The sequence below is a fragment of the Apiospora aurea genome (assembly GCF_038362705.1).
Source record: "Apiospora aurea strain CBS 24483 chromosome Unknown utg000001l_segment0_segment0, whole genome shotgun sequence".
Classification (NCBI taxonomy): domain Eukaryota; kingdom Fungi; phylum Ascomycota; class Sordariomycetes; order Amphisphaeriales; family Apiosporaceae; genus Apiospora; species Apiospora aurea.
Window position 1 is genome coordinate 3115543 of NW_027117388.1, and position 25505 is coordinate 3141047.

A 25505-nucleotide genomic window follows, 5' to 3' on the forward strand; every position below is an offset into this window, starting at 1 on the left:
TCATTGAAATGATCGCACATCATTGAATACATTGTTAAATGCCAGAGTCACGAGCGCCCCTCATGGAGAGCTCAGATAACAACGCGACGCCCACCCCGTCGGCGGCCGACTCGCGACGACGATCCGGACGCGTCGTCAAGGCCCCCAGGAAATACTCCCCGAAGCACCCCAAGGCGCCACGTCCAAGCGCAAGAGAGACCAGGAAAACGACGACGAAGATGGAGAGAACGAGGACCCCGAGCAGGTAGATGCCGACGAGGCATCCGGTGATGACATGGATGAAGACCAGAGCGCAGATGAGGACCAGGAGCGCGCATCCAAAAAGTCGAAAGCGAAACCCAAGAAGCCAGCGGCCAAAAGAGCCAAGGTGAACGGCAATGCGCCCCCGCTGGCGCATCCAACGACGCACCCGCTCCAGCTCTGAGATTGGCCAGCAGGCCTAAGAAGAACGTGCGAGTAGCAATTGCGCGACGCGACGGAGACGGCCTATATGGTAGGATAGATGACCCTCCCTACAAACCCCGTGGACTCGATGCTAACGCGTGCCCAGCCGAAATCTTCACGTCTGGCGACTCCTCCGATGATGTAGCCTCCCACTGGTTCCAGCGCTACCAGCAGAATGAGGCACAGGCACTGACAGATCTGATGAACTGCGTGCTTCTTGCAGCTGGATGTGATCACGCCCTGACCGAGGATGATATCCAGGACCCAGAAAACTCGGCAAATAAGCTATCGGAGCTTGAAGAAGCCTATGAGCAGACCAGCATCTCAGACTACCCCCTGATCTCGAGAGCCAAGAGCAGCAAGAACTTTCGGGAGCAGCTTGTGGGCTTCTTCGATTCGCTCGTCAGTCTCATCCACCAGACGGATGTTCTTTACACAGACGACAGTCTCCTGGAAAATGTTCAGAGATGGGTTGGGACCATGTCGTCTTCGGCACTGCGACCCTTCCGGCACACAGCCACCACTGTCGGGCTGGCCCTGCTTACGGCTTTGATTGACGTGACGAAGCAACTGGATGAGCGTATCACCAAGTCAAATCTGTCTCTTCAGGCAGAGTCGACTCGCAGAAGTAAGAACAAGAACTTGGTGGCAAGTACCCAGAAAGCCTTGGACGCAGCCAACCAAAACCGCCAAATCATCGATGAAAAGGTTAAGGACCTTTTCAACATTGTATTCGTCCACAGATACCGTGATATCGACTTCAAGATCCGCTCAGAGTGTGTCGAAGCACTCGGAACTTGGATTTGCACCTTGCCTACTGTCTACATGGCCCCTGAGTATTTACGCTACCTGGGCTGGCTACTATCTGACGTCGCTGTAGCCACTCGCCACGAAGTATTAAAGCAACTTGGCAGAGTTCTGAAGCGCGATGCAGAGAAACTTGCTCATTTCATTGATCGTTTCAGGCCGCGCCTCGTGGAGATGGCGACTACAGATGCTGACATCGGTGTGCGTGTCGCTGCCATAGCCGTCGTTGACATTCTTCGATCGTCGGGCATGTTGGAGCCAGAGGAGGTCGATGCTGTCTGCAAGTTGCTCTTCGATACCGAAGTCAGAATTCGAAAGGCCGTCGTACCCTTTTTCGCTGCCCTTGTTGGGGAATTCATTGACAACAAGGTCGACGAGATTGGCGGCAGTGATGCCATCGATGATGTCTTTGGCGATGAAGACGAAGAGAATATGGAGTCTCTCCGAAGAGACTGGATTAACATTAAGGCGCTCGCCGAGAACCTCGCGGTATACAACTCGCAACTCGATGAGGAACAGGATGAGATCCGTCATGGTTTGGACGTTGCCGCCGATGTGGTCAACGCAAACGTACCAGAGACCCGTATCGCTCTTGCCACCCAAGCGTTATATGAGAAAATGCCGGAGATCAACAATTGGCAGGTTCTCGCTGGTTACCTCCTCTTCGACCACACAACAAGTTCGCGATCTAAGAAATCCAAAACGAATTCGGTAGAGGCAGCTATAAGAAAAGCTGTTGCCCCAACTTCGGCGGAAGAAGCTATATTGCTGGAAGTATTGGCCACTGCAGTGAGAGAAAGCCTTGTTCAAAGCGGTGGTGATCATGACAAAACAAGGCGAAGGCCTGGCAGGCTCGATGCCGATGCGCAGGAGGACTCCGGCGTGCAGCTTGCCACGATCATCCCCAGCCTGCTCAGCAAATTCGGCTCGGATCCGTACGTTGCTGGCACCATCCTCCGCCTCGAGCATTATCTCGATCTCGATGTGTTTCAGCAACTACGCCAGAACTCGGCAACATACGATAAGCTGTTGGACGAAGTCACAACGCAATTTAGCCGGCATGTTGACCAAAGCGTGCTTAACGAAGCAGCCACGGCGTTCATTCATGCCCGGCAGTATGAAGAGCTGGAAGAGCTCGTGGACAGCAAACTTTCAGGTCTGTGGGATAATTCAATCAATTCGTTACGGAACTTTGAGAAGACCTGCGAGCTCAGCGTGCGTGGAAATCTCGACCGCGCAGCGCTTATTGAGCTTGCCAACGTTCTGAAGAAGATTGGAAAGCTGGCAATGGTAGCGGACTGCGTAGAAGTCCTCGAAACCCCCGGAAGCGCGAGCGATTACAGCGATCCGCCTATCAAGCTTTTGGTAAGCATCGTGCACAGAGGTTTCCTTGAAGACCCCGATGATGACCTCGACGACCCCGAGGATGAAGTCGTGGCCTTCGCCATCAAATGCTGTCAGTTCTATCTCATGTGGAAGGTTCGCAGAGTACAACTGGCGGTGCAAAACGAGGAGGATCTTGCCGACGACGACATCAACCAACTAGTAGCACTCCGCAAAGGGCTTGTGCATAATCTCATCAAGACGTTGTCGTCTCGTGGATTCAACGACGATCTGCGGCTCTCGAGCACTGGCAGCGCGTGCGATTGCTGCGCAATGTTCGTATTCCTGCGCCCGGTAGTGGAGGGGCCGCAAGCAGAGAAGTATGGAGCATTGGCAGGTTTACTTGAAGAGCTTCCGTCGGCTCTGATCCCCGCTGAAATCATTCCTATATTCGATGCCGCGGAACGTGCGTATGCCAAGCGCGCCCATAAGGGCTTGAACGAACCTTCAGAGAATGAGGACCCTCTTGACGACGATGAGCCGCCAGAAGACGACGAAGACGAAGACCTGACGGAACAAGAGCGACAAGCGGCAGAACTTAAATCGGAAAAGATCTTATGCGAACTCACAGGAAAGCTAGTTCTTGGTATCTTGGCTAAGGTGATTGACGCTACCGGACCGCACGCGGGCAAACTGAGAAAGCGCCTCAACCGGAATAAGACCAAGCTCGGCCCCAATTACCGAGAAGTTGTCGCGTTTCTTGACGAAAACCACCTCCGTGAGGTAAGGGGAGCTGGCAAGAAGAAGTCATCCAAGGCTAAGGCCAAGGACGGAGCCGCAGAAGCCAAGAAACCTGCCAAGAGCGCCGAGATAGCTATAGATGACGACGACGACGAAGTCGATCCTTTTGGGGATGATGAGCCGGAAGAGGGTTCAGCTGAGGATCTACGAAACCGGGAGCTGGCAGAGGACCGCATTGAGGACGACGAAGAAGAGGAGGAGGAGCCCGCAGCGGAGCCAATGGACGATGAAAGCGTCCTGGGCGATTAGGCGTGGACGGGCAGTGCGGTGGCTATTGGACAATGTGTACTCTAATGGCCACATGTGTATGAGTGAGCCGGCGGCCTGAAGCCGTCGTTGTTTGTTACCAGGATAGATGAGCCTTACGACTTAACTTGGGGCGGGGTTTTTCCAAAAATCGCTGCAAAATGGCGTATTGAGTTTGTGATAATATTACTGTCCTTCTGAATATAATGCTTGCTAAAACTACACGAGACTCGACATTGCTTTGGTCCAATCATTGCGTTCGCTTACCTATAAAGCATGTGATACTCCTGCTATAGCGAATCGGGCAATGCGTCTGCCGCCGTCAACCCCTACCCGGCAATAAACCAATAGACGGGGGTGTCCGGTGTTGAAGCAACAATTGGCCAGCTTGGCGCTTGACTTGATTGACACAAACCCCAGGCAGATATTCAGGGGTCTGCCCAAGGTTTCATCAAAACAAAACAGGCAAAAGAGTTGATAAGGAGAAAGGGCAATGAGGAGGCCTGTCGATCCAGCCCAATCCGGTCAGTCTAATCTCGATCGAGACACCAGCCTTTCGAGCGTCACCCTCACCTGCCTCCCTGCCTCCCTGCCGTCTACCTTCCTGTCGCTGCATCCAAATGGCACAATGAGGAGAACTTGAGAAGGCCGATTCCCAATGGCTGCGGCGATCTCAAAAGTACCGCTGCTTTTGCGGCCACGAACCAGAGCATTCTTTGCGCTGTGGTCTGCCGTTTCGCTTTACTTGTTCTTGAATCATGGCGTCCCTGCTTTGCGCTACCACCTCTTCCAAGCCTCCTCGTCTGAGCGACCGCAATATGACTTTACCCAGGGTCTGTTCGACGACGCCGTCTCAACAGCCGGTATTAGTACGAGTACTGCCTCTAGTGATGGTGTTCGCACCGTCGCCCTTACCGCCCCGTCGTCGTCTCGGGAGAGCCGCATTGCCGAGGCGCTGCGCGACCGCAACGTCACGGTGCACCTAGTGCTCGCGACGCGCGCCCAGGACGACGTCTCGTGGGCGACAGATCCGGGCCGCCTCCGCATCCCCGGCGCCGCCAACCTGCGGGTCATCCGCTATGTGTCGGACGCGCCCAATGCGCCCTACCGCCCGCCCGTGCTCAACAAGGGCCGCGAGGCCCTCATGTATCTGACCTACCTGCACGACTTCTACGACGACCTTCCCGACGTCGCCATCCTCGTGCACGCCCAGGACTATGCCTGGCACGGCGAGCCTGCGCTGGGCACTCGCTTGTCGAAAATGCTGTCGCGTTTCGACTTGCGTGAAGTCCTCGACAACGACGGTGATCTCGAGATCCAGAAGAAGACGAAGAGGACTCGTACGCGGCTGAGCAACAGGGCATCATCGGGCCAACCTGAGGCCAGCGGCCGCGACGATGCGTTGAAGGTAAAAGATTCGGGCAGGCACGGTTACGCCAACCTGAGAACGAGCTGGCTCAACGCCTGTCCCAACTGGATTAACACGACCAGGGCGCCCGAGGAGAGCGTGAAGAAAGAAGAGCCATACATGCGGGACGCATTCCTCGCAAACTTCGGCCTCGGCGGCATCGTCTTCCAGCCAGAAGGGCAGGAGGCGCCCCAGCAACAACAACAACAACAACAACAACAACAGGTGGAGGTGCCCGAGATCCTGGCCGGCACGTGCTGCTCCCAGTTCGCCGTGAGCCGGGCCGCGGTGCGCAGCCGGCCGCGGTCGCAGTACGCGCGGAGCCGGGACTTCCTGACGACGACGCGCTGGTCCGACTACATCGCGGGCCGCACGTGGGAGCACCTGTGGCCGTTCCTGTTCCGCGGGGCGGCGCGCGACTGCCCCGTCGAGTGGAAGGCGCTGTGCCGCATGTACGGCGTCTGCTTCGCCTCGGCCGCGGAGCAGGCGCGCTGGATGGACCGCTGGCGCGAGCGCGAGGCCCTGCGCGAGCCGCTCGAGTTCTGGCGGGAGCTGGGCCGCCCCCGCGTCGCCGTGCGCGCGCGCAGCCGCATGCACGAGCTGGGCGAGTCGCTGCGCGAGGGCCTCGCGGCGGCGGTCCGGCGCGGCGAGGACGTCGAGGGGGTGGGTTGGGATGGCGTGGGGGATGTGTACGAACTCTAGGCGCGCAGGATTGATGCGCTTTAACCTAGGTTTTGGCGTTTTGGTTGGGGTCCAAGGAGGTGTTTCCGGCAATGTATATATAGAACACCGCCCCCCATATGACTGAACATGAACGGGCCTTGGCCTCACAATATTGGATCCTTCTATGCACTGTCCGAGCCCACCCCCCGCGAAGTGATGATATGCTAGATTTGCCCAGCTTCGATTGCATAGAATCTCTCGAGGGTTAGAAGTAGCACAACGAATCAATATCTTCATTCAAAGTAGTCGAGAACCTGCGAAGTTGGCTTAGGGTGTTTAAGTAGAGCAAATAGCCAGGCATCCTGGTGAGATGATGGCGTAATACGAGCTCGCCAAGGCCCCTAGTCAACCTAGACCTACATCCGAGGAAGGCTTTCTAAGAACCAAGGGCTCAGTGCATCTATACTTCAGTATTCTCCATGTAATCTTCCTGGGGCGGACAGAATTCCATTTCCATTCTCTAATGCTGCCTCCTGCCTTGACGAAGCAGGCTTCAGATGGAGGAGTATGGCGCCCATAATGAATGCATGAATTCGATGTCTAGCACGAGAGCGCCCTAGCAACGCCTACGTAGATTGCTGCAAAGGGGGGGTATATATACGCTTGAAAGGACGCTTCCAACAACAAACAGTCGACGCCGTCCCGCCCTGGCCTAGTGTGTGCAATACAAAGACTCATCATCGAACCCTGGTGCCAAAGAGCTTGAAAAATCTCTGATAGCGCTTGCCCTCGCCCGCGTCGCACTTCATTGGATCACTTTCTGGGATCTCTAGGCCGTATTGCTGTAGGCAACAAGTAAAGGGCTTGTTGGATACCTTGGTCGTTAATCGGCGACCATTAAGCTGGTTTGGGCCATCCTGCACGCCCTCGTTATCGGAACTGTCAGGAGGAGGCTCGAGTGCATTTGCACGCTGGATAGATTCGAGATGGGCATCGTACTCGGGTCTCTTACACTCTTCCAGGTTGCCCCAGAGCTTGAAGAGCTGCTCGCGAAGCTGCGAGAGTTGGTCTGGATCTTCGTGTAGACTAGAAAGGTGCGGTTAGCGATGATTGACAAAAGGGAAAAAAGGGACCGCATTATTCTCGGCTTACTTTACGGCATCCATGTTGGTCAGTTGCTGTGCCTCATAGTTATCAACCAATGCCCATATTCGTTCCGGCTTTTCGCCCTTTGCTTTGGGCGAGGCATCCTCAAGTTCAAGGGCGAACCGCCACTCCCAGCTCTTCGGAGCAGCAAATCTGTCCAAAGTCCCCCCTGGCCTTCAGATTCGGACCCCGAGCCTCCATCATAATCAGAAAGACAGTCGAACTCGGTCACTTTCCTCCCGGCTGCAAAGTCCTCGAGTCTGCGTGGCCGGAAGTCGACAACTCGAACATTGGCTCTGAACTTGACGTTTGTGAATGGCAGTGCCACATGCTCCTCTCCGTTGATCCCGGTGCGTTTCCACGATACACCATCCAGTATGCGGTCCAGTTGGGAAACAGGCTGGTCCTCGCTTTCACATGCGACTTGCTTGTTGAGGCCCAGCAACTCCGCCTTTTGGGCCTGCTGCTTCTCGACTTTCTGATCATTCTGTGCACGTTGAAGCTTTCGCCTTTGCTTGGAGTTGAGCGTTACAGCTTCTCCTCTGCCTTTCCTCTTTGCGCCTACAGGCTTGAGATCCTTGCTTCCTGCCAGCGTTGCCTTTTGTTGCTCAAACTTGCGACTGTATTCACGTTTGCGCTTGATAACTTCTTTCACTTGCGGGTCTGTACCTTCTGGGGAATTACTCGATTCGAGGACTTCGAACCCGAGCCTTGAGGGATGTGCTTTGTCTTCTCTTAAGAACCCTTCCAGGTTACCTCCATTGCGGCCGTATTTGATTTGAAGGTTCCGCAACCTAATCCACTTCCCTGCTCTGACCTGGCTGCGAAGATGCCCGGCATGGGGTTCCCAGCAAGTCAATTGCAGGCAACGCTTTCCAAACGGGCCAGGCCAGCCCCGTGTGGTTGGGTTCTGAAATGCCGACGTATATCCATAGGGATCACCATCACGGCCAGCATCAGCATTTGAAGTATCCCAGGAATGATTGAAAAAGTATTTGTTCTCGGTGTAGTCGGTCACCCACATAGAAACCTTGTCGAGGAGGTCGTGAGGGTCCTTAATGACTTGAACAACCAGATCATAGAACCCGCCATCGCCAACGTCTTTCAGCAAGCTGAACTTTTCCCTTATGTTGAGCGATCTGTTGGCCTGTTCCTCAAACTCGTTTGCGCCAGGGAGTGTATCCTTGTTGACAGCATGATACAACCACGAGACATATTCCTGCTCTTCGTCCCCAGGCTGCTTTGCCTTGGGTCCGGTGCGAGATTTCAAAGCGTCGTTGGCAGGCTTTGGTGGCATGGGAATGGCCGAGGCTGAATATACGAGTACCTGGGTCTTGAAGTTGCTGAGCAGCGATATTTCAGACCTGTAATTCTGTACCTTGACTGACATGATGAGCACGACATCCAGGTAACCTGGACTCGGCAACTCCTTTTCAGGACGGAAGACGCTGAAGTTGATTCCGGTGTTTTCATCCTCTGTAGATTTGTCGACCATAGTCATGGTGCATTTCCAATCTGTGTATAGCGTTAGCGACGAATGCTGCTCTTGGCAGTTGATAATTCAACTCACCTGCATTTCTGGTCGGTACAGGAGGCCGAATGTTCCGAACTACACCGATTATATTCACAAGCGAGCCCTTGGCCGCGAAATCTCCGTTCAAGGCATCTTGGATGCTTATGAAAGTAGGAGGCAGTGGCCTGTTGGCCAAGACACTGCGAGAAGCAGGACTCGTAGATTCTCGACCCGCCATTGCGCCTCTAACTGTAACGCCTACGTAGCCACATTCGCATGTGGGTGTTGGTAAACCTGGAGAGTCTGCAAGGTCGAGAGAAAGTAAGATAGGTGGGCAGTGGCTTCACAGACGAATGCCAGCCAGCTTGCAGTAAAACGAGCGCGACTTGACGCGTCTCGAAGCACTTAAAGCCCCTTTGGTGGGCGCGAGTTTGTCACGGGTCAATGAGAGGTCACGTGAGCTTTAGTTAAGCCCGAATGGTGTCGTCCCCCTCCTTGCCCGCCCCTCCCCAGCCCAAGTCATATGTGCGTAGGTCGCCTACAGAACCTACGTAGATGGTGGGGTAATATGTGCCGCGAAAAGACAGAAACATCGCAAGCATGAATCGCGGCATGTGAGAGGGTGGGAGTGGAAAACGTAGAGATACATGGGAGGCTACTTCTGTACATATTGGTAGGAAGTAGTTACATCAATACATGTAGGGAGCACAGCGGGTGGTGGTTTGCATCTTGCATGGCATGCCTGCGGGCTCTGGTTTTTGCTTCTTTGTTTCCAATGCACCCTTCCCAGACATAGATAGATGGGCTTCTCTGATCCCCTCTGAGCTGGCAAACTAGAGTCTCTGTCTTTGCCGGAGGGCTTCCTTCTCTAAGAGGAGGACAAAAAGTTTTTGCATGATAGGTAGCAGATGTGTGTAGCAACTCCTGCATCGGTGGTGAGGCTGCTTTATTAGTCCCTTAACCTTATTAGCTAGTGCTTGCAGCTGTTCTGAGATTTTCCAGTTGAAGTGAGCAGACACCCGATCGATCAAGGAAAGGGTTCTTTCCGCCAGGTAACCTGAAAACCGCCCCCCAAATCCGGTCTCTTCGCCGCCCGCCGCCCCCCCCTTCACACATTACATATTTCTAGGTCCGCCTGAGTCTCCGACCCGAGTACTGCACTGCACATTCAATAGAGGAGAAAGAGAGCGAGAGCGAGAGAAACCTTCAGTAACATCAACCCCTCCCTCCCTTGGGCAATTTCTCTTTTTGCCTTGAGTGCCCAGACACAGACACACAATCCAATCCTGAGGCTCCATCAGCCTTCCAGTACTTTCTTTTTTCCTTCTCTCTCAGCCAGCATAACACGCCGACCCCTCGTCACCTGCCGGGCTACGCATTTCTTGTCTGCCAAAATCCGGTCAAATTCCCTAGCCATTACGACCAACTTTACCTTAGCTACTTCGGTAAGGCGATAAACAAGAAAAGGCGGGGTCTTTCCAGACGGACCCCTGGGGACTTTACTACATACTTTGCCAGAGAAACCAAAACAAAATTCCCTTCTCATCAACACAACTCCCTCACTACCCAACTCCATCTTGCGAGCCACACACACCCCATCAACCAGATTGTTGTGCGCCGTACTGAATTCCTACCGCAACCGCAACCATGGCTGATCGGTACATCCCCGAGCATCGCCGAACTCAGTTCAAGGCGAAGAGTACCTTCAAGCCCGAGGAGCTGCGACGCCGCCGCGAGGAGCAGCAGGTCGAGATCCGAAAGGCCAAGAGAGAGGAGAACCTCGCAAAGCGCCGTGGTATCGGCACAGGCGAGAACCGTCCTGGCGCCTCGCTCGGTGCCGCCCCCGACAGCGACGATGATACTGCCCCCACCGAGAGCCAGGTATGTGAATTTTCTGTCTTTACTCAATGCTGCATCCATCCTCCCATCGAGGCGCATCTGATCATCTCCGATCGGACTTCCACTTTTCCCGTCATGCTTGGCGCATCTGACAACCGATGATACTTGCGCTTCCACGATCACACTTCTACCCCCGCAGCATATCCTTGCTATCTCTACTGCCCTACGCACCATCCTGCTTTGAACGCCCATATTCTCTCTCCATGTCTTGATAGCCATGCTAACACACGATCTTTTTTATCCAGCTTAACGAGGACCTCCCTCAAATGGTCCAAGGCGTTTTCTCGGAACAAATCGACCTCCAGATCCAAGCCACTACCAAATTCCGAAAACTGCTATCCAAGGAGCGCAATCCTCCTATCGAGGAGGTCATCAAGACCGGTGTCGTGAGCCGATTCGTCGAGTTCCTTCGATCTCCTCACACTCTGGTCCAATTCGAGGCAGCATGGGCCTTGACCAATATCGCTTCCGGCTCTGCCACGCAAACTCAGGTCGTCATCGAGGCAGGTGCTGTTCCCATCTTCGTCGAACTCTTGGCAAGCCCCGAGCCCGATGTTCGCGAGCAAGCTGTCTGGGCCCTTGGCAACATTGCCGGTGACAGCCCCACCTGCCGCGACTATGTTCTGGGCTGCGGTGCTCTGAAGCCTCTGTTGAACCTTCTTGGTGATAGTCGCAAGCTCAGTATGCTTCGAAATGCGACTTGGACATTGAGCAACTTCTGCCGGGGGAAGACCCCCCAGCCTGACTGGAGCACGGTAAGCCCCGAAGACGAATCGCTTCTCGAGGATGGAATTTCTAACTGTAATGGCCAGATTGCACCCGCTCTGCCTGTTCTTGCCAAGCTTGTGTATTCCTTGGATGACGAGGTCTTGATCGATGCTTGCTGGGCCATCAGCTACCTCAGCGATGGATCCAATGATAAGATCCAGGCTGTCATTGAGGCTGGCATCCCTCGCCGCCTGGTGGAGCTGTTGATGCACGCCTCTACCTCTGTTCAAACGCCTGCGCTGCGTTCTGTCGGCAACATTGTGACGGGAGACGACGTTCAGACTCAGGTTATCATTAACTGCGGTGCTCTGCCTTGTCTGTTGTCTCTCCTCAGCTCGAACAAGGACGGTATCAGGAAGGAGGCCTGCTGGACCATTTCCAACATCACGGCTGGCAACAGCCAGCAAATCCAGAGTGTGATTGATGCCAACATCATTCCGCCCTTGATCCATCTGCTCTCTAACGGCGACCTTAAGACAAGGAAGGAAGCTTGCTGGGCGATTAGCAACGCGACAAGCGGAGGTCTGCAGAAGCCTGAGCAGATTCGATACCTGGTGGCCCAGAACTGCATTCGACCTTTGTGCGATCTCCTGGCCTGCCCGGATAACAAGATCATCCAGGTTGCTTTGGATGGTTTGGAGAACATTCTCAAGGTTGGTGACCTGGACAAGCAGGCGGCTGGTGAGGGTGCCGAGTCTATCAACCGGTATGCTCTCTTTATTGAAGAGTGCGGTGGCATGGAGAAGATCCACGACTGCCAGAACAACGCCAATGAGGAGATCTACATGAAGTCTTACAACATCATCGAGAAGTACTTCTCGGATGAGGACGAGAACGCCGACGAGGCTATGGCTCCGCAGGCTCAGGGCGCTAATGGCACGTTTGGCTTTGGCACCAACGGCGCTCAGGGTGGTGGCTTCAACTTTGCCAACGGCAACGACTCGATGGACATGTAAGGCTCGGTCGAAACATTGGATTTCTTCTTTGCCGCCTCGTGGCCAATACCCTCACCCGCGCCAACGGGCCTCCCCAAAACCTGGCTGGCAGCGCCATCATGTTGCCCATGTACAAAACCTTCAGACTCGCGACACGACACTACACAACCCCCCATACCCCCAGCATCACACAACACAGCACTTGTAACCTCGATGGCGAGCAGTCCTGTCGGGTCCCGGAGAAAGAGAGAGCAGCCGTCAGATATTGAGGGACGAGAAAGGCCGTTTGGTAGCTTGAAAGCTCCAGCCTGGTAGAAGCGGGCACGAAACGAGGACGAGAGCATGACTTAGTAATAGCGGACGTAGCAAGAGGGTCGTCAATGGTAGCTTGAAAGCTCCAACCCTCTGTTTTCACGAGATATGCGGCAAGATGGCTGGGAACGCGAAGGTGATGGCTATTGGCGGGACAAGGGTACGAGAGAGAGAGAGAGAGAGAGAGAGAGACGTGAAGGCATCGGTCCCGCGAAGACATAGTCACTACTGTACCGTGTTGGTTGCTATTTGTCTAGTGACAATGGCTATCTATCTACATGTACCCAGCATGGCACTGAATAGCGATGGTGCGTTTTTCTGTTTGGCCAAGTGGTTCGGACGGGAAGAAAGACGTTGCCACGATTCAGGTTCACGGCAGGCTTCAGCACCAATAAAAAAAAGCAGCTTGTCCACCCCATCCATAACTGAAGCTTTTGCGCATGTATCCGTTGGCCGTGTTTGTAGTCGCTGCATGCTGAAGGCCGTGAGCATCTGGAACCGCGTGGTGGCTATTTCTGGTCCAATGCCGCTCCCTCGATTACTACCTCACTTGCTCGCATATTACCCCACGAAAAGGCCTGTGCACCTTCCCCGCAGCGTCGCGGTCACGGGTTCCTGTCACGAGGGCATTCCTTGCTAATGCTGTTGGCATCAATATGATCGACATAGCCCCAATGAACGACAGACAACTATCAGTATGTCCGGAATGAGCCATAGAAGCGTAGGATCAGGGTCCTCTTATTGGTTTCATGTTTTAGTCAGACGTCGGTTGGCATCCATGCATTACTTGCTCCCTTGAACACTCGGCACGGTCCAGAAAACAACCTCCAGTGGACTAGCCTGTCCATGAATGGCTTGCGTCTTCTCTCTCACATTGCAGCCGGGTGAGGGATTGGATAAACATCATGGCCCCAAAGCTCCTGCCCTTGCTCTTCCTCGCCACTCTGGGCTTGACGCGGACAGTCGGCCCAAACGGCATTGATTACCAGCATCTGCCTCGGGAGCCAGTCTTCCCTGGCCCGTGGGACCGTTTCGTCAAAGCGCCCGCCAACAAGTCGCACATCACGCCCGCCAGGATATGGACGGTGGAAGGGAACGTGACGACCACAAGCACAAGCACCGGCGGCTATCTCTCTGCCGGTAGCAGCATCCTTATCGGCGAAGGTGGCCGCATTACCCTGGAGTTTGAAGAGAACATCTCCGGCCGGTACGTGTACCGCGCAGGCTCCTAAAGGCGTGTAGCAACTGACACTGTCATCCATCCCTCTAGAGTATGTTTTCAGATCGACAGTGTGACGGATGAGCCCGTCCTCATGCTCGCTTACACCGAGTCTTCTTTCTTCGTCGGCGAGCGGACGGATGCCACAAACGATGACCCGTGGGACTTGCCATTGGAATTCCATCCGGGCAAGAAAACGGGCAAGATGTGCGTGGGGGACGACTTCCTGCGCGGTGGTTTCAAGTACCTCACCTTGTACATTGACGATATTCCCGTCTTCGAGAGCTCCATGGCTCGGACGTTCCGACAACTGTTTGCCACGATAGCTGGTGTGGCCCAGAAGGTACTACTGCTGGGCAAGGACCCGATCTTGCAACTTGTCGGTCAGGGGGAGAAAAGACCGTATTCCAAACCCTCCATCGGCATATCCCAGGTCTGGGTCAACTGCACGTCTTTCCCGTCTCAACCCAATGGGAGGGCGTACTCCGGGTACTTCTACAGCTCGAGCGATCTTCTCAACCGGATCTGGTACGCCGGCGCATACACGTTGCAGCTATCAACTATCGACCCCAAGGAAGGCTCAGCTTTGATACACGTCAATAGCTTTCTGACCCATCACCGATCCCCGCCGGGCTCGTGGTACTCCAACTTCACCGTTTCCCAAGGGACTGCCGTGACGACAGATGGCGCGAAGCGTGACCGTCTGGTGTGGCCAGGTGACATGTATATTGCCATTCCGGGTATTGCTGTCTCTACCTACGATATGCTAGCAGTGCGAAACGCGCTGGATATCGTATACTGGCGCCAATATTCAGATGGCCGGTTACCGTACGCCGGGCCGCCTCTGAGTTATCACAACGAATTCAGCGACACCTACCACTTGCATACGCTGTTGGGCACGTATGACTACGTTATGTACTCCAGAGATATCGACTGGTTGCGCGAGAAATGGCCGGACTACATGCGCGCTTTCTATGTGAGCAGCTCCAAAGTCGACTCGAGGAATCTGATGCACGTCACGTCTCCGTTTGATTGGAACCGCCATGGAATGGGCGGCCACAACGTTGAAGCGTCCGCAATGCTTCAAGTGGTGCTGAAGCGGACCATCGAGCTTTCGTCTTTCCTCGCGTTTGACCCCCTCATTGAACTGCCCGACAAAGACTATTTAGAATCCCTGATCGAGCGACTCGATTCTGGCATCGAGGCTCTTTACTGCAACCACACCGGCCTCTACTCTGATAACCTCCAAGATCGCCACTGTTTCGGCGACGACCACTGCGATCCCCAGGACGGTAACTCGTGGGCCCTTATCGCGGGTATGGCCAAGACCTTCCCCTCGCAGCCCTACTCGATCTCCGAAGGGCTGCGTGCCCGCTGGAACAAGTTCGGAGCGCCCGCGGTCGAATTCCCCAACGTCATGTCACCCTTCTCCTCTTCGTTCGAACTGCAGGCGCACTGCGCCGCCGGCAACCACGACGCCGCCGTCGAGCTGATGCTGCTCATGTGGGGCTACCTGCTCGAGGGGCCCGGGTTCACCAACAGCACCCTCGCCGAGGGCTTCCGCACCGACGGCTACGTCCACTACCCGGCCTACCCGATCCCCAGCCGCAACAGCCACGCGCACGGCTGGGCCGCGGGGCCCACGAGCACACTGACCACGGGCATCTTGGGCATCAAGCTCTTGAAGCCCGGAGGCGACGAGTGGAGCATCCGGCCCGTCCTGTCGTCGTGGCTGGGTTGGGCGCGCGGCGGCTTCGCCGTCGTGAGCGGCGAGTTCGAGGTCATGGTCTCGCGCGTCTTGTTCCACCGCGGCGGCCGCCTCGTGGGCCACGGCGAGGTCTTTGTGGTGCGGGCGCCAGAGGGGACGAGGGGCTCTGTGGGCTGGGGAGACGAATACGAATACGAATACGAGGACGAGGACGAGGACGATCCGTGGCAGGTGAAAATAGCGGGTGGCCCTCAATCCCGGGCCTGGGTCCGCATGCATCACCATCCCGACACGATGACGACCTCGTCTTCGGGTGGTGCCACGACGGCGACGACGACATATGACGAGATTGACCTGCGAGACGCCGCAGCGGCTGTATGGCTGCAGAAGGTGGAGCGGGACGAGCGTTGGTTCGACCAGGAGCTTTTCTACCGCGACGGCTCCCTGGTCTACGACCACACCTTCAAAGAGCCCGTTATGCAGGAGCGAGCGCCGGGTGTGGTTGACGAAGAGGCTTTGGAGACCGGCTACGTGAAAGCTATCCCGTGGATGTGGGGGGATGGCAACTATACAGACGGGGAAGGAGATCTATAGATTCGATAGAGATCGGTTGTATTGAACTGTTGAGATGTATACCATGCTTGAAACTTATTCCAATCGTTAGTTGAACGCCTGTGAGCTGCCGAAAATGTGTAACCAATGCTACCCTGGAAGGCGACAAAGCAATGGCACGCTCTGTAGATCTTTAAACAAGCAGCACTGATATCCAAAGTGATGTTCATAATAGGTTCGCCCTATTCACTCGGCAATCTTTCAGTACAAATCACACCGACATGGGCATCACTGGGTAGATCTCGCTCCTTTATTGGTTCGTCATTCAAGGTTCTAAGTAAATGTCCGCTCATCCTCGAGGTGAGTTGGACTGCAATGCCCGTAATGCAACGACAGGAGACGCCTTCTTCTACGAGATGAATCGTTTCCCACCAACAAACGCGCAGGGGGGTATAATAGCAAAATCATATAAAATCAACCATGCCGTTACTCCGGTTTCCATGCAACCAAACCATGCAGTTTCTATCAGAGCGCAAAGGCACTGCCGTTGTTGTTCCGTACCGCCTCGTCATACCAATGCCATACCAATGCCATGTTGCACAGATATTGAACACTTCCTAGGGTATCTCTCTATCTCCACGGCCTTCTCAGTCGGAATCTTCAACTTGGACTATTTCAGGGGTCTTCTTTTTCTTCGGCAATGGTGTTGCCGAAACAACTCTCTCGCCCTGGAGTAAACCACCAATTCGCTCTCGTTCTGGAAAGTATTGGCTTTCGCGGGGCGTCTCCTTTGGGCGTTTGTGGGCCGAACGCATCGCTGTCTCCTGCTTCTGCCTCTCTTGCTGTAGCTCCTCGAACCGCGCTCTAGACGGAATCTCCACTGCTAAATGGGCAGGCGTACTGACAATATCCTCAACAGGTAAGCCATTCCCACCCAGTACACGCAGTTCCTCAGTCGGGCTACGAGCTGGGGTTTCAGGAAGAGGGGCCAGCATGGTTCTCTCGACCTCGGACTCCGTAGTATCATCCTCTGCCGGCGATCGAGTTGCTTCTCGGAGTGATCCACCTTTGGTGCCGTCGTTAGAAGGCATTGCCATTGGAGTTTCGATCTCCAACTCGGTTGTAGCAGATGATGAACGATCAGAGTTCTTTGGCGATGCAACCAGGCGGTCCGGCGTTTTCGGATCATCTTCATCAAGAAGGGTGACGTCTGCCTCCTTTGGTGCAGCCGTGGCAGCGGATGCGGTCTCGGGACCTTCAACGCTCTCTCGTGCCAACATAACGGGTGATGGGGTCTTCACTGTGCTTCTCTCGATGTCCGATCTAACAGGAGATTTGGACGATGAGTTTGCTTCAATGGGCGCCATTGGCGCCGATGCTGGAGTCTCGCTGATCCGTTCGCTGGAAGATGGCCGGCTTTGTCTGTTCCTCTTGATCCTAGCAGCCTCCCTTTTGGCCTTTATACGTTCATTCTCACGCACGATTTGTTCGTTCTGTAGTTTGAACAGCAGCGTTCTGATATCGTTACGCAGTGCCGGAGCATCTATACTCCACTCGATTTTCTCGTGAAGCAACAAAGTGCGTATGAAAGAATCGGGATCGCGCAGGAACTGAACCACATAGCCAAGAAGGTAGAGGCCACAGTCGCAGTAGTTGGACTGAGTCGGGATGCCCTTAGCCGTCATTGTCAAAGATCCAGGGTCAGGCATCTCGGCGCCCTTCTTGTCTCTCAATTCCTTGATCAGGTAATCCTTGAGGTTTCGACATGCTGGTGAGTGCCCAGATCCCAAGGAATCCAACGTGATAATCTTTGGTTCGTCTGGATCATGCTTCTTCCCACCAATACTGGCCTTTTTGGCGGATTTCTTGGGCTCCGTACCTGACACTGGCAACGACTCTCCCGGCTCTTCCTTGCCCTCGTCCAAACCTTTGGCATCACTTGAAACGTTCAATGGACCGTTGGTACTCGGCATGGCATCGGAACCTGTCGATTCGAGGCTCATGTGGCCAATCCCATCAGCAACCTCGCCCGCCGTATTCCCAAGCGGCTTCACCATATGTTCTGTGCCCTGCACATCTGCCACATGGCCCCGATCGCTTGCCGGGATATTCGTGTGGGCATTACTCGAGTCGACGGCAGGTGATTTGCATGCAGTCGTATCCAACTTCGGCGCATTGTAGATGATGGCTATGTACCAATGCGAAAACTCGTTGATAGGAACAACGATGAAGTCTTTTTGAACAAGTCAACCTTGGTTGTCCATGCTTTAACGCTGTCGTAGTTGATTCCAGCACTGCTCTTCGTAGGTTTCAACTTCTCGTAGAAAAAAGTGTTGTGAAAATAGATACGCTCTGCAAGATCTGGACGTTGCATTTCTAGGTCATGCTGGAGGTAGCGCAAGTAAAATATGATTAGGTTGTCATTCAGGAATTGACCTTCATCAAGACGAGGTATGTCAACCACGTCGACAGTGGCCCGACTCTTGCCTGTTGGAGGGAAGATGAGCGAATCTCGCCACTGACCAGCCCAACCTGGATTCTTCTCAGTCCATAAATCAGGTGGTGGCGGACTTGGCGAACGAGGCTTCCGTTTGGCACGTGTCTGACGAATCGTCGAGCTCTGCGGACTTTCGGGGTCTACAAACTCAAAACGCTGCTGGGACATAGGGGGGTGCATGTCATCCTTGATCCTCGGTTTCGCTCGAAGTGGCTCGTGACTGGTCAATGTTTGCAGCGCTGTAGACTTTTGCTGCTGCTGCTGCCAACGTTTCTCCTGCTTATGTTCAGCGAGACGTAGATCATCAGGCAACTTGGGCCTCTCTACATCCACATCTCTAATCACATAACCGGTATGCGCTTTGGACCTGAGGTTATCCATCTCTTTTGCAACCTCTCGTCCTCTACGCCAGTAAGTGTTACCGGGAAAGGGGATTCTCGAGGCATTTGCACCCATTTCATGAAAGATTGCACATCCCTGGGAGTTCCAAGCTCGAGGTGCAGCTTTGCCGAAGCACTTTGGCCAGGGTCGGCAGCTCGTACAATGGAAATAATAGAGTGTGTTTCCCCCTGCGGAAACCGGACCTGTTTGACCTTGGCCAAGTTCACAGTGAGATATGCAACTTGGTCCAGGATGTTTCCATCACCATCGGTCGGGTGCAGCATGTGGCTGATCTCGTGGACTCGAAGAACGCATGGTAGGTACATATCATCCGTTGGTGAAGGATAAGCAAAGTCGCCCGAAACTGCCCGTGAAATCTTCAGTCCCAATGAAGTGATGATTTGCTTTGCGTGTTTCACAGCCTCCGCTGTCTTGTTTTTGGCGGGTAATTTCCGAGCTGCTTGACTTGCACTTGCACCGAACTTGATAGGAGTGATGTGGCCTCGTTGTGATTCACCTGATGGGGACGAGAGCGCAGTTCGTTTAGGCCTGCGGAACTTCGCGGCAGGGCTCTCTCCTGCCAGTTCATCCACGCTTGACGACCTGTGGCGCTTCCCATTGAAATTGTTGTTTACGAGTATCGTACGTCTGGTACCTTCACCCTGACCATGCCCATTCAGGGTGCGTTTTCTACCCGCGAACCGAGTGGCCAGCTCATCTGCCGCAATAGTGACGTGTGGTTGCTTTCTTGGTCTGACCAAATCGATGGGTTCTTCGCTACCGCCATCATCGGATGCAAGATCGATGACTTCTTTTGACTGTCTCGATTGGTGCTTTCCAATTTTTCGTAGGCGTTCGTTCAACTCCGGTGATGGAGGGTGTATCAAGCTTTCCACATTCTGGTATTCCATTACATATGGCTGGATAGCATTGGGTGACAAGTTGCCGCGGGGAACTGTCTTCTGCGATACTGCAGTCCCTGGTAGATCGTCCCGCAACGCGAAGCCCGAATAGAGCACAGGGTGATGCTCTTTATCCTCATTGTCCTTCTGGTTGTTCCTCTGTTCGAGCCTTGGGCGTTTCGGGGGCGGCGAATCTGCAGTCTCTTGGACCGACCGAGATGTTGAGGGAGAGGCACTGTTCGGGTTATTCCCATCCAAGTTGTCCATCGGCCGAGGACCACCAATGCCGGTGAGCTTGGTCTGTGTTTCCTTAGCAGCAATTCGACAAGAGCGACCCATAATCTGGACTCACAAATAGTTTCTTCATTTTGCCTTGCGGCGCAGCCCTGGGTATGTATCAGCCTCTGCACCAAGTATGTGCGAAATCCATGCATACAGGACAGGCCTTCGAGGCGAACCCAAGTCACGATATCGCTGGATAGGACAGTCCCTAAACGGCTGTTAGAAGGCGTTTGCTGCGAGGTGATCAAGATCTTGTCTGACCATGTCATGTACGCATTGTTCCCGGGTCCAAATCTACCATTCGCGTGAGTATCGGCGGTGGGGATGTTGACCTTCTCCGTGGCTGTTCGAAGGTCTTCTTGCGGCGGAGATGGGGAGGGTGTTGCATGCTCCTCGATGGATCTGCTAAAGTCAGCAGCCAAACTTGGCTGGCACGAGATCGAGGCAAGCTATTGCGCCAAAAATAAATAAGAAATCAAGGGCCCAGAAAGCAGGCCCAGAACATTGTGTAGGCGGTAGAGCCAACAAAAGAGAATATTGCAGGCAGAACCGACTGGGGTGGAGGGGAGGCGACGAGTTGTACAATGCGATTTCGCGTGCAAAAAAACGACCCAAGTCTTGGACCTCCGAGAGACAGGGCTGTAGCAATTAAAGGTAGATGGCTGAATGAGCGCAGGACCTCCAAGCCTTGCTCTAGCTTTGGCAGCCTTGCCCTGGAACTCCACTAATTTGTTGCCATGAGGACCCTGTATGCACCTGGGCAGTGACAGTTACCCCGCTGATGCTCATTAGGAACAACCACTCACTGGGCTGCACACTGCACCCCCATTGATGTGCAGGAAATACAGGCGAACAAAGAAGAAAGCAAGTTGTCAGAGGAGATGCGTGTATGTACCCTTCATCGTCCATTCCGAACAAGATATCGGCTGCTTCAGAGTAGGCACCGTTGTGTAGTGGATGCATACGACAATGTATGTTGCCAATGGAGAATGAGCGTTCACGTGCCGGTGCTCCGTAGTGATGAGTCGGACAGTCGCAAGTTCTTTGTCGACATCGCTGCTCACTTCTGCAGCTACCCTAATATCTTTGAAGGGTTTATCTGGCAACTGAATCAAAATCTCATAATCCCGATACCAAGAGATACCAACGTCGCTGGCGACAATCGGTATCAATCGATCAAATCGGCCAACCAGCACCCCGAAAGCTGTCGAACGAATAGCAGGTGAAGCGTGACGGCGGTCGAAAGGGATGTTACCAAAGAAAAAGAGAAAAAAAAGTGAGGTTGCAGCATGTGCTTGGCTATAAACGCTTGCATGATGACATGGCATAGCTGGCGTGCTATCTACAACGTATTGCAAGTGTTTAGGCCACCCGGTTCTCGTCTTAGATTCTCGTCTTACTCCCCACCTCATGCACTCGGCGAGGAAACTGTCTTCATATACACGTAGATGGCAGGAAATGGGGAAAGAGGAGACAGAAAGGTGGCATTACTTTGCCATTCATAGGAACTTATCTACATGTAGTTGTCATTTTTATGTGTTTCACACGCGGTGAGTCTACCTCCATCCCGCATTAACCTACCAAATGCAGGTATTTGGCCATAACCTCGCTCGGTTCCACCCCCTTATTTCCTGCTTCTCGTTTTGCCTATTGGTGTATGCTGAGTAGCTTGGACGACCCTTTTGTCGTATAGACACTCAGTCGATCCGGTCCACCACACAGCTCCTTTGGATCTCCCACACAGATCATGGAACAGCCGTAGGTTCCTGCCTCTACCGAACCTTCTGTAAAGCTGTTGCCGCAGTAGCACTCCCGAGAATACTCGGTACCGAAGTACGTGTACCCATCGCAGAAGTCCGCGCATGACTCAAGCGTCATGTTGTTATTGGCACTCTGAAGGGCAATCAGTGCCCGGGAGCGTGTGCCCTCTGTCTGACAGCCGTACCAGTTGTACTTGCCCACGGTTGGCGGCTGCGTGGGGCCCGTCGTCGCGTTGGAGAAATATACGCCAAGTCGGTTGCCAGCACCGCAGTATGTGCTCTTGTCGCCCGCGCAGGACATGCTGCAATCGGTAATCGCTGCGGGCTTGCTGCTTGAGTCGAGGACGTTGCCGCAGTAGCATTCGCGCCCATACTCCGTCCCGAAGTAATGGTATGCGCTACAGAAGGCGGCACAAATCTCCGCCGTCATAGTGTCAACGGCCATACTCTGTCCGCTAAGGGCGCGACGGCCATCTGTTGCTTCTTTGTAGCAGCCGACGAGCGAGTACGTGCCCACTTGCTGTTTCTGCGTTGGAGTTGCAGCTGCCGGTGCGCTCGAAGTAGACGTGCCAGCGGCGGTGGTAGCTACTGTACTGGAACTTCGTGTGGAACTTACTGTACCCGTGCCAGACGACGTGGATGGACTGGATGCTTGAGTATTGGAGCTCGTGGAGCTCGAAAAGCTCGTCGAGCTCGTGAGACTAGAGCTTCCCGAACTGGGTACATTTGAGCTGGTACCAACGCTGCTGGAAACACTGGAAGATGGGGAGGCCACTGGAGGCGCAGAGCTTCCCGGCGTAGCGCAAGCTGACGAGGCTGGTCTGAAGAAGGGCCGGCAGTTCGCCCCCAGCTCGAACCCGTTGTTGAAGGTGTCCGCAATGGCTGTTGACCCACTGCCACTTGTGACGTCGATCTTGGCTGTACCAGCCATGCCCCCAGTGATGTTATAGCTGGCCGTATAGAACGTATACAGCCCCACGCAGTCTCCTTGGGTCATGGATACGCTATTGGCAGCCAGACTGGCCACTGGGTAGACGGTCGGTATCTGGTTGGTGACCTGCAACATCACGGGCATAGACCTGAGGTCGTTCCGAACCGCCGCAGTGACGGTCAGCTGTCCAGATGTTGTCAAGAGACAACTCTGAGGCGACTGCAGCATGATCCCGTCAGTGATTGGGTAAGAATTGCCATTGTTGTCGAAGGAAAGGATGGTCCCGTTGGCGAGGTTCAGAGCCACCGTGAAGGACGAGATACCAGTTGCCGTTCGAATCGTGGTTTTCACTGGGAACCAGAAGAACGTGTCATCGAACCCTTCTGTGACACCACTGCCCGTCACGGTTGTAGAGCAATTGGAAGGACCGCAATCAGTACCACCATATCGATTCTTGTACGTCAGTGTCAGGCTATTGATCGACGAAGCTGGCAGATACGTTGTCCGAACGCGTATCCCGCCATTCAGTGTCATGGTCGAGGCAAAGTCATTCAGTATGAGTTGAAAGCCGACTGGTTTGACGAAATAGGGCAGGATTGGATCAGAAAACACAACATCCGAAGGCACCACCTCGATCATCTGCTGCAGGACGTTTTGACAAACCGACTGGAACGTAGCCGGGTTTGTCAAAGTCTGCATTGTCTTGTTATTATCCGCCCCGAACACCACGCCGTCCGAGTTCTTGCGAAGTGCGACAGCATTGCCGACCACAAGCGGATTCGTACTGTTATTATTCAGGTATTCGGTCACCACATTGTTGTCGAAACCTGCCACGGTCGAGTCGAAAGCCACCTCGTTCTTCGGCGTACCCGGCGGCACGATGTCGTTAAACTCGGGCGAATGGACGCCGCCTATGGTGTGGCCACATGCGACGAGCTGGATCATCTGGGCAGTATTGAAGCCTAGGCGCATGAACCGATTCTTGAAGGTGCCAATCCCGTCCTGCGGCTGCGGCACGAAACCTTCTGGCCCAGCCGTCGTGGCATCAATCCTGCCCCCACGAATGGGGATAGCCGGGCCCCCGCATGACCTGACCGAGTAATAAACCCCGAGAGCGATCAAATCGGACATGCTTGATCGACTGGTGTAAAAGGTTGAGTAGAAGCTTAGAGAAGTATTGAACCCGGGACCAGTGTCTTCCGCGTTCATTGTCTCGAACTGCAAAGACGCATCTAACCCCCCTGTTCCCCAGTATATGTTCCCCGATGCCACGTCGTGAAATGCAGTCCGAAGCCACTCGGCGGCATTTTGTCGCCCAGGTCCCGCTGCCTCGCTCGTGCAAGGCATCACTGTCCCGCCAAATCCACGGTTGTTGAAGGCCAACACCTGGTACATGATTTCCTCCAACTCATCGATCGATGAAGGCCATGTCGGGTCGGCACAGACGCCCAGGAAGAACAGTATGCTCGTAACAGAGTATAACAGCCACATATTGACAAGCTGCTCGCTTCTGGCTAGAGAATGAAGAACTCGGCTGCGGAAGACTGGCTCGAATGCGCCTTTCAGATATATGTGATTCGGGATATAAAGCACAAGACGACACCAGCAGCCGGAACCTTGCTCAAGTAAAACCAGGCAAGTTGCCCTGGAGGGTGCTAGTAGACGCGACGGCGCGTTTATATCTTCGGGTCCAGCCGTCCCTGTATGGCATATCATGCTGGTGCGTATCGTGCCACACGAGTATTTGAAACTTAGTAGGGGGAGTTCCCCCCTGAGGGGAGGTGACAAGGTCGAGCCTGGCTGGCAAAGGGAGGAGATTGGGTAATTTTCCATCAACAATTTATTAAACTTTCTCGGTCATCTTATCGAATAAGACTAGCAGGTTCGGCTAACAAAAGTGCAGACTAGATATATGAACAGGTGCTTGGCAGTTGGAACGGAGAGCCGCCGATAGCTGCGCGTGTTGCATGGTTCTGGTCGAAGGTCCTGAAGGGTACCGGCTCAGGCAGGTGAGTACTGACTGTATCGTTCTTCCTCTACCAGAGTTATCCTAGGAGCTCACGCCGTGAGCACCCAGCTATGGTTCCTCTGAAATGTGCTGTCGAACAACGTAGGTCGGCGTTTGTTGAGAAACGTTGTTGGACCCCTTTGAATAATGCAAAGCTCGGGACACAGGTGCGTGCCCACCCCTATACGAGAGAACAAAAGTAGCACGCCGCATACAACTTCCACATGTATCTCACATTCGTAACATTACTACAGCGAACCACACCTACCGGCACTCGGCACCAGGCTGCCGGGCAGTTAGCGGGATAGGCTTTGTGCCCATGTTAACCCCTGAATCCACTTCAGCATTTCCAGTGGCGTATGGGAAGACACGACATTGGGATGATTAGCTCTGCATCTGTGCCTGGCCTAAGTCCGATGTCGTACGAACTATATTACGATCATTAATCTGCTTTATTTCGCCAGCATAGGCGTGGAGATAATGTTACTTGCTTGGCCTGAAGGAGGCTTTGAATGGCGGCGCCTTGCAAAGTTAAAATGCCGATTTTCTGCGTTGGTTCTTGAATGGTTGGATATAGCCAAGCGTCTTGTAGACCTGATGCATCATTACATAGTCCTCAATACTACAGTACCGGTTTGCTGTAACACACATTGCAAGTTGTATATAAGAGTGCTATCTTCCGCGGCAAGTATTACCCGACCAGCCACCTTGTTAAAGGGGGGGTCTCAACACTGTACCTAGATAAAACCTGACCAAACAAGGGGCCAATATAACCGTACAGCGTTACAGACTAGAGACCCCTGGGGTATCCGAAACTCTGGCAGGCCAAGTAGCATGCATCTTAGCGAGTGCATTCATGTTGGTGACAATCTGGAAAGAACACGAGCCCTAGGTAGCCGAGGAAGAGATGGCACTGAAGTCTATGAAAGTAACACTGAGCTGCCACGCACAAGGTTACGATAAAACTCGAGTAAAAGACGCCGGGTCTGGTAGAGATTTT

General features: G+C 53.9%; 7 protein-coding genes across 7 annotated transcripts; 4 read left to right on the plus strand and 3 right to left on the minus strand.

The window, feature by feature from the left end:
- Positions 1-62: 62 nt before the first annotated feature.
- Positions 63-3624, plus strand: PG986_000976 (uncharacterized protein; the record flags this gene model as incomplete). The annotated part of the gene is made up of 3 exons (XM_066837198.1): positions 63-134; positions 188-266; positions 308-3624. 3 exons carry the CDS (start codon positions 63-65, stop codon positions 3622-3624), a joined length of 3468 nt encoding a protein of 1155 aa, XP_066706091.1.
- Positions 3625-4279: 655 nt separating this feature from the next.
- PG986_000977 (uncharacterized protein) lies at positions 4280-5731 on the plus strand (the record flags this gene model as incomplete). Its single annotated transcript, XM_066837199.1, has 1 exon — positions 4280-5731. One exon carries the CDS (start codon positions 4280-4282, stop codon positions 5729-5731), a length of 1452 nt encoding a protein of 483 aa, XP_066706092.1.
- A 698-nt stretch (positions 5732-6429) lies between these two features.
- Positions 6430-8589, minus strand: PG986_000978 (uncharacterized protein; the record flags this gene model as incomplete). Its single annotated transcript, XM_066837200.1, has 4 exons — positions 6430-6778; positions 6845-6991; positions 7063-8353; positions 8409-8589. 4 exons carry the CDS (start codon positions 8587-8589, stop codon positions 6430-6432), a joined length of 1968 nt encoding a protein of 655 aa, XP_066706093.1.
- Positions 8590-9998: 1409 nt separating this feature from the next.
- PG986_000979 (importin alpha subunit) lies at positions 9999-11974 on the plus strand (the record flags this gene model as incomplete). Its single annotated transcript, XM_066837201.1, has 2 exons — positions 9999-10232; positions 10496-11974. 2 exons carry the CDS (start codon positions 9999-10001, stop codon positions 11972-11974), a joined length of 1713 nt encoding a protein of 570 aa, XP_066706094.1.
- Positions 11975-13170: 1196 nt separating this feature from the next.
- Positions 13171-15786, plus strand: PG986_000980 (uncharacterized protein; the record flags this gene model as incomplete). Its single annotated transcript, XM_066837202.1, has 2 exons — positions 13171-13472; positions 13536-15786. 2 exons carry the CDS (start codon positions 13171-13173, stop codon positions 15784-15786), a joined length of 2553 nt encoding a protein of 850 aa, XP_066706095.1.
- Positions 15787-16391: 605 nt separating this feature from the next.
- PG986_000981 (uncharacterized protein) lies at positions 16392-19891 on the minus strand (the record flags this gene model as incomplete). The annotated part of the gene is made up of 4 exons (XM_066837203.1): positions 16392-17977; positions 18181-18578; positions 18635-19824; positions 19877-19891. 4 exons carry the CDS (start codon positions 19889-19891, stop codon positions 16392-16394), a joined length of 3189 nt encoding a protein of 1062 aa, XP_066706096.1.
- A 1562-nt stretch (positions 19892-21453) lies between these two features.
- Positions 21454-23988, minus strand: PG986_000982 (WSC domain containing protein; the record flags this gene model as incomplete). Its single annotated transcript, XM_066837204.1, has 1 exon — positions 21454-23988. The coding sequence occupies one exon, from the start codon at positions 23986-23988 to the stop codon at positions 21454-21456; it is 2535 nt and encodes an 844-aa protein (XP_066706097.1).
- Positions 23989-25505: the final 1517 nt, after the last annotated feature.